General features: G+C 36.3%; 1 protein-coding gene across 5 annotated transcripts in view; it reads left to right on the top strand.

Moving 5' to 3' along the window:
* ate1 (arginyltransferase 1) overlaps positions 1–11,053 on the top strand; it is a 94,777-nt gene that overhangs the window by 29,927 nt on the left and 53,797 nt on the right. For 4 of the 5 annotated variants that reach the window (XM_016544951.1, XM_016544949.1, XM_016544952.1 and 1 more), the window contains one exon: positions 9,320–9,352. In XM_016544951.1, the coding sequence (XP_016400437.1) occupies positions 9,320–9,352 (33 nt within the window). Of the gene's footprint in view, positions 1–1,650; positions 1,780–9,319; positions 9,353–11,053 lie in introns of all 5 variants that reach the window. The other variant, XM_016544950.1, reaches the window with a different exon arrangement.

Genomic DNA, 11,053 nt, shown 5'->3' with positions numbered 1-11,053 from the left:
CCGATACCGATCTTTTTAAAGCCTTCTTTTTATCATTTATAACTATTTATAGTGATACTCCAATCAGGATTTTTATACATTTATTCAGGGCCTGAATTTCATTTTCGAAAATGGGGGGAATTCTCCTCTTAGGTGACTCTTGTGAGAGGAGAAGCAACACGGACTGTGCTTTCACAGAAGAGTCCGCTACTGATCCGTGGCTGTTTACCACAAACACAACATTTATCTATTATTTTGATTTCAAATCCAAACATTGTCACTGAAAATGCTGGTGCCGCTGCATGTCGTGCCAAACCTCTCACGGCAGCGTCATCAGCTTGAGATTGTTTTTTTGAGATCGGCCTTTTAGAGACCGCCGATCAATCATCCCAACGTGATTATCGGCCGATAGTGATCGGTAGCCGATCAATCGGAGCACCCCTAATAACCAGAATACAGAATCAGGCTGGATTACATGTATAAAATGCAACTAAAAACACGTTAGCTTATTTGATGAAAACATTGTACTACCTTTAATTTGTTATCTAGATTAGATAATATATCGGAAGCTCTGCATGGGACTTTTTGTTGTGAGTTGGGCTGAATTGGTGTTGCACTTCAGTCTTTGGCTTTTCTAAATTTCTGTTCTTTCTGCCCTCGCTTTATGACAGTTCTAAGTTATTGAATTGTTTGTGAATGCTTTGTGTATGTGTGTGTGTGTCTATACACATTGAAGGATGCCCTACTGCATATATTTGTCTCAAACATGCTGATTTTGTTGGGCTTGACGCATTGAAAAAGATTTAGACCAAGCTTGGAATGGGTGTTTTTATTTATTTTATTTATTTATTTTTTTTAATCTGTCAAGGGACCAGTGCTTATCCCACTGCCCCATTGACATAGTGTTAACTGTAATTCATTAAGTTCATTGACTGTCTGTATCAGTCTAAGGCATGTGATTTTAGCCTTGAGTAGAGCTTCACAGCCCCAGTGCACCAGCCTCACCTTCAGCCTCCTGTTTCCCTACATTTAGTTTGAATCCATGATACATATCTCCTTCCCTGTCTAACTCAACACAGAAACAAGTTACTCTGTCATATATATATCTGTATATGTTATGTGCTTCATTGTCCTTTGGGTGCATCAGAGCATTATAATATAAATATATTTATAACAGATGGAAAACTGTGCACTTCTTTTAGAAATCTAGAGTGAAAGAAGAATACACTGTTTGAATTTTCCAAACTATATCATATCACATTTATGCCTTAATGACTTCCAGTATCAGCCTAATCAGTCTGATAGTTTATAAGATCATTAATATTAATCATTACTGGTATGGTGACAGCCATATTGTACATCCCTCCAAAAAACTTCTTTAAATATGTTAAATTAACAACATGGTAAAGTATAAGACAGATTGGGAATGCAATTACATTGTATTTGTGGGTTCATATGCGATGTATACAGTGCTGTTGAAATCATTTCATTCTCATTTTTGTATTAACCACTCCCCTTATCCACACATTCATGTCCTTTTTTCCTTCGTTCTCCCCATCCATTCTATTTTGATTTCCTATTATCCTTCCATCTTTCTTATTCAATCGTCTTCTCCTCTCGTGCCGTTTTGTTGTGCTTCCTCCCTCTAATCGTCCCTTCATCACTCTGAAGGTGAGGCTAGTGCCGGTCAGCTTTGAGGACCCGGACTTCCTGGTGTCGTACGAGCAGTCAGCAGCACTGTACGCCCGCTACCAGACGACCGTTCACGGCGACTCTCTGTACGAGTGCGGGGAGAGCGAGGTACAGACTGAAACATGTCACATTCACAACTACATCAAACACTCAACCGACTCACAAATTTACATCTACTTCCCACGTACACATTCACTTTTTTTCTCTGCCTTGTGTGGGATGATTTAGTTTTTTTTTTTGCTTTTGTGCTATTGCTCATACATAAGGTTAGGAACAAACCCCTAACTCTAAGTATGAAACTTCTAGCAACCACCCAGAAGACCCTAGCAATGCCCTGGCATCCACCCATCCCCTAAAAACCCACATAGCGGTGGCAGAGAATTTTTGCATGGGTGAACATCATGTTTTCTAATTATAGTGACGTTTTGATCAAGTTTTTAAATGCATGTTGCTTACATTAAATTTTTTAACTATATAAAAGATTTCTGAATTTGTATTTGAATCTAATCAGTGGATTTTCCCACCCACACTGTAAAAAAAAGTATAAAAATTATATAAAATTAATTTCTTTTAAATTATTAATATATATATATATATATATATATAATAGTAGCATAATATGAATTGTAATAGAACTATACATTATATTATAATATAATAGTAAATAAAACTAAAATACAACTTCATTCTTTATACTTTTAAATGTAACATTTAATTCAATGTGTTGCTTGCAATTTCTTTGTAATTATTTGTGAAGTTTACTAGCAATTTCTGAGTGAAAATTTTCAAAAAAAATTTTTTTCTGTGCATTAAGTGCGTAAAATATGCAAAAAGATTGCACAGATTCAGTGTGGTTCTATGTATTATGTACAATGCTTCTGCCTGAATGCACTGATTTTATAATGACTGCCATAAAAAGAGCTAAATCAGAGGCTAGATATTTATATCGATTCCTCAAAGACCATTGCACGTCACAGTACAGGGCTGTACAGTGCGACATATATGTCGCACGTGCTACAAAAAAACTGGTCTGTGCGATGAATAAATTTACCACTGTAGCACGCGTTCGATACAGTTTTGCATGTTCATAACACGTGATGAACTCCATGTGTTTGTTTTCAGACATGATAACAGACGTTTTATACTTGTGCTACAACTTTTTGGCCTGTGCTACAAAACTTTCAACCTCTGTAGCACCAGTGCTATGTGAAAAAAAAGTTAACGTACAGCCCTGCAGTAGGAGCTTTATTATGCGTTTGTTTTGTTGAGGGGTTGATGCTAAATGTGAAATGAAGATTGCAAATGTTTTTTGACTGAGCAGATTTTGGCCCATATATAATTCATGCAGCCAAAGTTGTTTTATTGCATCTTTCCGATGTTCATTGGTTTTATTAATATCCCCCTTGATGAGTTTAGTAACAGTCGTGCAATAGTAGAAATGTATGACAGTAGCATGTTGAGTCACAGAGCTGCAAGATCCCATAACTTTTCATTACAGATGTCTGTTGCCGAATGAAAAGCTGCTGTAATAATTATGTAGTACATGCAGAACAACATGAGCAATTGTCTGGATTGGTCAATAATTCACCTGTGTTTTGGTAGAGAGTGAATCAGGACTGGATGGATCGGTTGAGATGTAAGCGGGTAAAACATTTCTACCGTGTGTTATTTCAGTCTTAGACTGGGCCCGGCCGCGCAGACACACCCTGCTCTGTGAAACACGGCCATAACTCAATTACGTGTCATAAAAGAAGCGGCATTTGCAGTCTGGGAGCTTGTAGGGAATCTTTACATTATTAAAACACTGTCAGGAGGACAAAGGGAGGCCAAGAGAAATCTAATTTTATATAAAGAGTGATTAAAAAAAAGCTGGTGGTTTTTACAATGAAAAGCTACACTGAACCGAATGTCAAACAGGAAAATGACAAACAGGTCATGAATATAGTGAAATTGTGGTTTCATTTTAAATAAACTAATTTTGGAAGGTTTTTGAGTACAAAAGGAGAGTAGTTTGTGGTGTTGACGATTGACCAGATGTTTTCTGGAGTCTAAAGACCCCAATTGTCTACATTTTTGGTGCTTTGGAGCCATTTAGTGTGACCTAACAGCAAGAGTATTGAGCAAGCGCTAGCGACAAATCTAGATTCATCTTATTGCATTCAGTGAGGCTTGCTGAAGTCGGTCAACAGGTTAATAGCTTATGGATCTGTGGTTTGTGAATGTTCTGTAAATACAGTTTTTATCTTTTCATTATAGACACTCTCATGCCATGTTGTTGTAATGCAGTGCAACTCTACATTAAGACCTGAAACATTACTCCACAAATGGACACTAATGCTCAAAAGTTTGGGGGCAATTTTTAAATATTTTTCAAAGATATGCTCACCAAGGCTGCATTTATGATAGATAAAAATAAAAAAAACAGTGATTATTTTGAAAATGTTATTACAATTTAAAATAACTGAATTTTTTATTTTAATTTATTTTAAAATGTAATTTATTCCTGTAATAAAAACCTGAATTTTCAGCATCATTGCTCCAGTCTTCAGCATCACATGATCCTTCAGAAATCATTCTAATATGCTGATTTACTGCTCTTATCAGTGTTGAAAACCGTTGTGCTGCTTAATATGGAAACAGAGATTATTTTTATTTTCAAGATTCTTTGATGAATAGAAAGTTTAAAAGAACAGCATTTATTTGAAATGGATTTGTTGTAACATTATAAAAATCTTTACTGTCACTTTTGATCAGTTTAATGCATTGAATAAAAGTATTAATTTCATAAAAAAAAACATACCCCAAATTTTTGAACAGTAGTGTATGTGAACAAATACACAGATCAACTACCGTCATGGTGGAGCAACAGTCAGTGTAGCAAATGCAATACAACATGCTTCTGAAATCCTCAATGTTTATAGCTTGTTAAGTGAATAACACGTCTGATGTAATGGCACAGGCGTCAGAAGGGAACTCGGAAGGGTTTTTTTACCGCCACAGTCTTGTGCTTGCATTGTGTTGAATGTGTATTTACGTTTGCATATTTGTCTAGAATCTGTTTCTGGTCCCAATCACTCACTCTCTGTTAGGACACAGACGCTGAGGGTGAACAGGATGTGGACCTACTTGACATTCTCAGTAACCTGAGAGAGGCCTTTGTCCCCCTTAGGCCTGGAAACCGGCCCAGCTCTGCCAACAGCAAATGAATAAATCCTCATGCTCATAAAATGTGGGAATTAATAAATAATAAGTCGTCAGAGCCGACCGTCTCCTGCCAGATTCTTTCCTGCTGCCATAACAGAGTTCTGTTTATAGTGTGGAAGGTGTGCGTATGTTTGCATTTGCAGATGTGAGAAATGGTCTGTATGCATAAAGTGAAGTGGGGATTTTCTTTAAGTCACTTGTCTCTCACCCCGTTCTCTCAGTCCTTCCCTTATTTTCCTTCTTTCATCCTCTGCCTCCTCGTGCCATTTGCTGGTGGATCTGGCCTACTTCAGCTACTTTATTTTCCCTGTCTGTCTGAAATCACACTGATTTTGTGATTAATATGATGTGAATTAGAATTATAGGAAATTAATTCAAAAGTGAAAGTTTGGGGTCTGAAAGATTAAATGTTTTCGACAGAAGTCTTTTCGGCTCTCCAAGGCTGCAATTATTTGATTTAAAAAAATACAGTAATATTCTGAAATATTATTACAATTTAAAAGAACAGTGTTCTATTGTAATATATTTTAAAATGCTATTTATTCCTGTGATGCAAAGCTGAATTGTTAGCAGCCATTACTGCAGTCTTTAGTGTCTTTCAGACATCATTCTAATATGCTGATTTGCTGTTATTATCAGTGCTTTTGTGGAAACCTTGATTAAAGATTAAAGTAAATGTTGGAGTTTGTGGGTCTCAGTGGAAATGAATGACTTCTGGTCATTGTGTTGCTTGAAATCAGTGTGAACGGCCCTTTATTGTGAGTGGAAGACTGTAATTGGGACACAAACACAGAGCCAGAGGCAGAGGTTTGTGCTGTTGTAGTCTGATGTAGTGAGGCGTGACTGAGTTCCTACACATGTGGCACTAATTTTCAGCACAACAAATCCTGTTAAAACTGAATTTACTCCACCTAATGACACATTAACTAATTATACGGAGTAGCACTGGGGAGGAGAGGAGGAACACAAATCGATTCATACGCGTTTATTCTTTCCAGCAGGATTTGTTTTACAAAGACTAATGACCATCTTGTAGGGTCTCAGACTTTTAAGTGTTAGTATATGCATTTGCTGTTAAATGATGCATGACAATTTCCAAAATTAGCTGTTTTTTTCTTAAAACTCCTTTTCACTTGATTACATTTTTTTTCATGTTAAAAAAATATTAACTAGTTAAATGAAGTATGGTGTTGCCTTATTACCTCTCTGACAGATGTAGGTTGATCTAAACAGTAGATTTCATGGTCTGTTAAGAACCGATCCCTAACGTTCACTAAGTTCTGCCTAATTTCAGATTAGCAGAGCTTTAAATCCCTGCTGAGCCATTTCACTTTCTACTTTTGGTCAGAGTTCACCTTTTTGCTTTCACAAAAGGCCATTTTGGAACGTTTCAGAACAAGATTTGAAGAAGGGCTACAGAGAGAATGACGCTGGTGAAAGAAGCACGACTGCTTGTGTTTAATAACAGGTTTTTCTTTCAACATCAAGATTTAATGAGGGGAAAAAAAACTTTTTACCACCAGGTATTGATTGAATAATGAAAAGTTGGATTGGAGAGGTTGAGAAATTAAGAGGGCTTGGTGATGTCAGAAACTTGCTTTGGAGAGAGCAAGTTATTACATTTTGTTTTTGTTTTGTTTTGTTTGTTTGATTGCTTGTTTGTTTGTTTTTTTTCCTTTTATTTTCTTTTGATTTTTTCCCATTCTGTTTTCTTTTTCCAATATTTTATTAATTTCTTCATTTTTCTTTTCTTTTTTCTTCTCCTTTTAATAGTTCCAATTTTATTTATTTTTGTTCCTTTCAGTTTTCTTTTTCTTCAGTTTTTTTATTCCTTTTTCTTTTTAATTTATTTTTCTATTTTCTTTTTTTGTTCCTTTTAATTTTTTCCTTTTCTATTATTTTCTTTCCCTTTTTTCTCTATTCTTTCTTTTTTCTTTTACTTTCTTTTTGTCTTTCCTTTTTCACTTTATTCTTTTCTTTTCTTTTTCATTTCTGTTCTTTTCTTTTCTCTCTCTCTCTTTTTTTTAAACTTCTTTTCTCTTCTTCTGTGCATGTAAATGTAAATCCACATGTGAATGTGGGCATCTTAATGCTGTCCAGTCCAAGTTAGTAACCAGGCAGGGTCACGGCTGCCAGGCTCCAGGAGATCAGCAAGAAGACTAATGGAAATATGCAAGGCTGCGTTGTCCTCTCTCATAGAGCCGTTACCCACAAACCCCCCTGTTGTGTGCCTGGCAGCACAAGAGAGAGTCTTTGCCAGCTTTTACCCCCCGAGCGACTCGCTGCACCCCTCTCCCATATCCCATCTTTCTCAGTTCCACTTTCCCAACAATGCGTTTCTCTTTCACAACCGCCTGGAGAGGTAACAAATTGAGCCTTATTGCAAAAGACTCAGTTGTTGATATAAGCCATACAGTTTTAAGGATATATAACAGAAACAGTTCTCTGAAAGGTGTATATGTTCAAGAACTTTTAACGGAACCGAATATCATAAATTGTGTGGTTGTAGTATATTTAATATGGAGTTTGTAACTGCTGACTAATTCTCTCCAACCCTCTCGCGGTCCAATAAGCGAAGCTGCTCATGCTTGTTTTGTAGCATTTTAAACCGCAGGAGCCTGGTTTTGCCCGATTACAACCAGACCCGCTTTGTGTGTGTCTGTATATTAAAGATGGAGGGGGATGGGGAGTTTGTTACATGGAACCAAATGTAATTCCATCGAATTTATTCTGATGAAGATCTGGAAGCAGCGGCTTCATTTAAAGGTTTCTTCAAGTCTAATGGAGTGAATGTGGATGAATAGTAATTTAGTTTATATAAGCTTGCTCTCTCTCTCTCTCTCTCTCTCACACACACACACACACACACACACACACAAATGTGTGTGTATTTCTGTGTGTGTGGTTTGGATGAAGATTATTGATCTGACCAGTGTTGTCTCGCACTTCCTATTTTTTTTTTGTTGTAATTAGGCACTTGTAGCTGACAAGATAAGAATTTCAGGCGTCATGGTTTTTGTTATATTTATGGGGTGCAGCGATTAAAGCAACTTGACGTCATTCATTTTTAGTAGTATTTTGCTATAAAAGCATCAGACATGGTGCTATTCATGCAAATAATGCAGCATATAAGTCACTCTTGTGTGCCTTGTGCATGGTTGTCAAATGTGTTTTGTGTCCTAACATGCTGTGTGTGTGTTCTTTTAAAGGGGTCATATGATGCTGCTAAAAAGAACATTCTTTTGTGTATTTGGTGTAATGAAATGTGATTATGCGGTTTAAAGTTCAAAAATCACATTATTTTCCACATACTGTACATTATTGTTTCTCCTCTATGCCCCGCCTTTTTGAAACGAACGAGCCGTTTTAGGAGGGTGTGGTTAACTCTTAACTTTTATAAAGAATATCTCTTTGGTTTTGAGACTTTAGTGTTTGCAACTTTACAGATCTTCTTTATGCACCAAGAGCTTGTAACACTCCAAAGCATCAAAATCGCATCATATGACCCCTTTAAAGCAATAAGCCCCAAGAAGCCGTGGTTTACAGTGAATTTATAACAGCTAAGGGGCGTTGTTAGGCACGATGTGAAGCGGAGTTGCTTTTATAAAATGGTTATTCCATATACGTAGTATTTTACAACAGCTTCGAACGTGGCTCAGCCAATCAGAATCAAGGACCGGAATTATCCGTTTTATAATGTCCTTATAATTGTCATTTCTAGGCCTTATTTGTGATCTAAACAGAGAAACACACTACCCAAATCACCTGCCAGTCATCAATAAACAACTAAAGTCCATCATGGCACAGAAGAAAATGCTTTAGCAAAGATTAAGTTGTTTAAAACCTCCTTGAATAAACATCTTGCTTTTTCTCCTTCTTCACAATGCTAGCCAGTTACTGCCGCCTCGCTTCGGGCCAAAACAAACTAATGACCAAACAGCTACTCATTGTGAAATTAAGTAAAGGATATTAAATGTCTTACATCAGTGTGATTTCAAAAGTTGCAATTGTGTGTGTTGTTAAAGAGCCAAGTTTATTTAGACTCTCTTAGATAAAGGAGAATTGAAAACATTTGAAAGTCGAATTGAAGATTTAAAATGTTGATCTGTTTGTTTGAGCATCGCAACCAGCCCGACACTGCAAAATGTTGTTTGCAGACATGTTGTCATTAATCTTTTCTCAGTTTTCTGTGTGCATGATTGTGTGTAGGTATTGTAGATAGAGTGAAGCCTTGTCAGGCATTAGCTGTCTAATGAGGATTTGGTGATGCAGCTTATGTTAGCAACAGCTGCAGGAGAGATGTTTGATAAAATCACGCAAAAGGCCATATCAAATGTGCTCAGCTGTATCCATAAGACTGCCCACCAACTATATATTTTGTATTTTGTCATATGCACATGAACGTAAAGTAACGCATTTCTTTTCTACCTCTTTCCCCTCACAGTTCAAGAGGTTCCTCTGTGACTCTCCTTTAGAGGTAAGTCTTTTTATATTTCAAACGTACAATTAGATTTGCCTCTCTTTCTGAAGTCTTGGCCAATTCAGAGGATTTCCCTTTGAAATTGCACAGGTCCAGTATAGTCTCAAAGCAGATGATTTAATCATTTTCATCAGTAGTTCCATACGGATCATAATCTTAACATTTCTTCTGGTTTCTAGTGAAATCCTGGTTCTGCTGGAGAACTCAAAGTACGCTTATAGTTTCCATTGGTGGTCATTATTATTACTTAGAAATGATTTTGCACAGAACCTCTTTATACAAAATTGTATATTTTTTTTCTTTTGATTTTAAAGGAGAATATGACTCAGAGATTCTTGACAGGCTTTGTGAGATACTTTCATATATTTATATAAAACCTTAGGGTAATGCCACATAAGAGTAACAAATGTTAATTTTGCGCAGTCTATTGGAGAGCCGCAGTGAGACAAACAACATGTGGAAACGGCCCTCTGGGTAGCACTGTAATTGTTGGGTTGTTTGTTTGTCATGAAACAATGGAAAAAGCTTAAAGTGTTGTCCAAACTAACCACATTTCTGTGCAGCATGGCATGGCCACACACACGGGACACAAACAAAGAGTTGACTGTGATGTGAAATTGTCCCTGACAGATGAGCGTGTCTCTGTCATGTCCAGCTGCCATCGTTAAGCAATCCCCTTGTTGTGTTACTTTATTATTGAAGAGCAGAAGAGGACATTAAAGAGCAAATGTGGCTGGGCAAATGTTTGTTGATGTTTGGGATGTTAAAATGTGGTTGAATGGAGGAGGTTGAACATCTTACTGACTTTGCTTTTCCACTAAAAAAAAAAATAGTACATTTTTGAATTACAGAAAAGTTCTGTGGCATGGTACAAATATACTTTAATTGTATATATGTGATATTTCAGACATATATATATATATATATATATATATTAAATGTTTCCATAAAATATTAATTCATGTCCCAGTCACATTTACATTTAAACATTACTTACACTACCAGAATAAAAATCTTTTTTGTAATTTTACATTAACAATGTAAATAATAGGCTATTCTATTTATTAAAACCAAGCATAAATCTAATCAGTTTAGTGTTTTTAAGCAATTTACATTTATTCCAAAATAACAGCTCAAGGCAGTAACAGTTGAAACATTATATATATTTTTAAACAATTATATATATTATTTATGAACTGATGTTCAGATGTTCTTTTTAATAATAAACTTATTTTCGGTTCATCAGTCATCAGAGCTCGGTTAACACTGGTCACAGATGCGGAGATGTACCTTTAATTTCAACAAGCTGATTGCTCACGAAAAAACCCCCACAGATCATGTTTTCAGGCCATTTGAAGTTTGACTTGGCAAAGTGGTGATATACAGTATAAGTGTGTGAGTTGTTTACTTAGTTTTTTTTATTAGTTTTCCCCTTAAAGGGTTAGTTCACCCAAAAATGAAAATTCTGTCATTAATTACTCACCCTCGTGTTGTTCCAAACCTGTAAGACCTTCGTTCATCTTCAGAACACAATTTAAGATATTTTTGATGAAATCTGAGGGCTCTCTGACCCTCCCATAGACAGCAAGGTAACTACCACGTTCAAGGTCCAGAAAAGTACCAAGATGATCGACAAAGTAGTCCGTGTGACATCAGTGGTTCAACTGTAAAGTTACGAAGCTACGAGAATACGTTTTT

Source organism: Sinocyclocheilus rhinocerous, unplaced genomic scaffold (assembly GCF_001515625.1).
Source record: "Sinocyclocheilus rhinocerous isolate Xijiao unplaced genomic scaffold, SAMN03320098_v1.1 scaffold790, whole genome shotgun sequence".
Classification (NCBI taxonomy): Eukaryota; Metazoa; Chordata; class Actinopteri; order Cypriniformes; family Cyprinidae; genus Sinocyclocheilus; species Sinocyclocheilus rhinocerous.
Note: the sequence above shows the minus strand (reverse complement) of the source record. Positions and strands in the feature narration are given on the sequence as shown.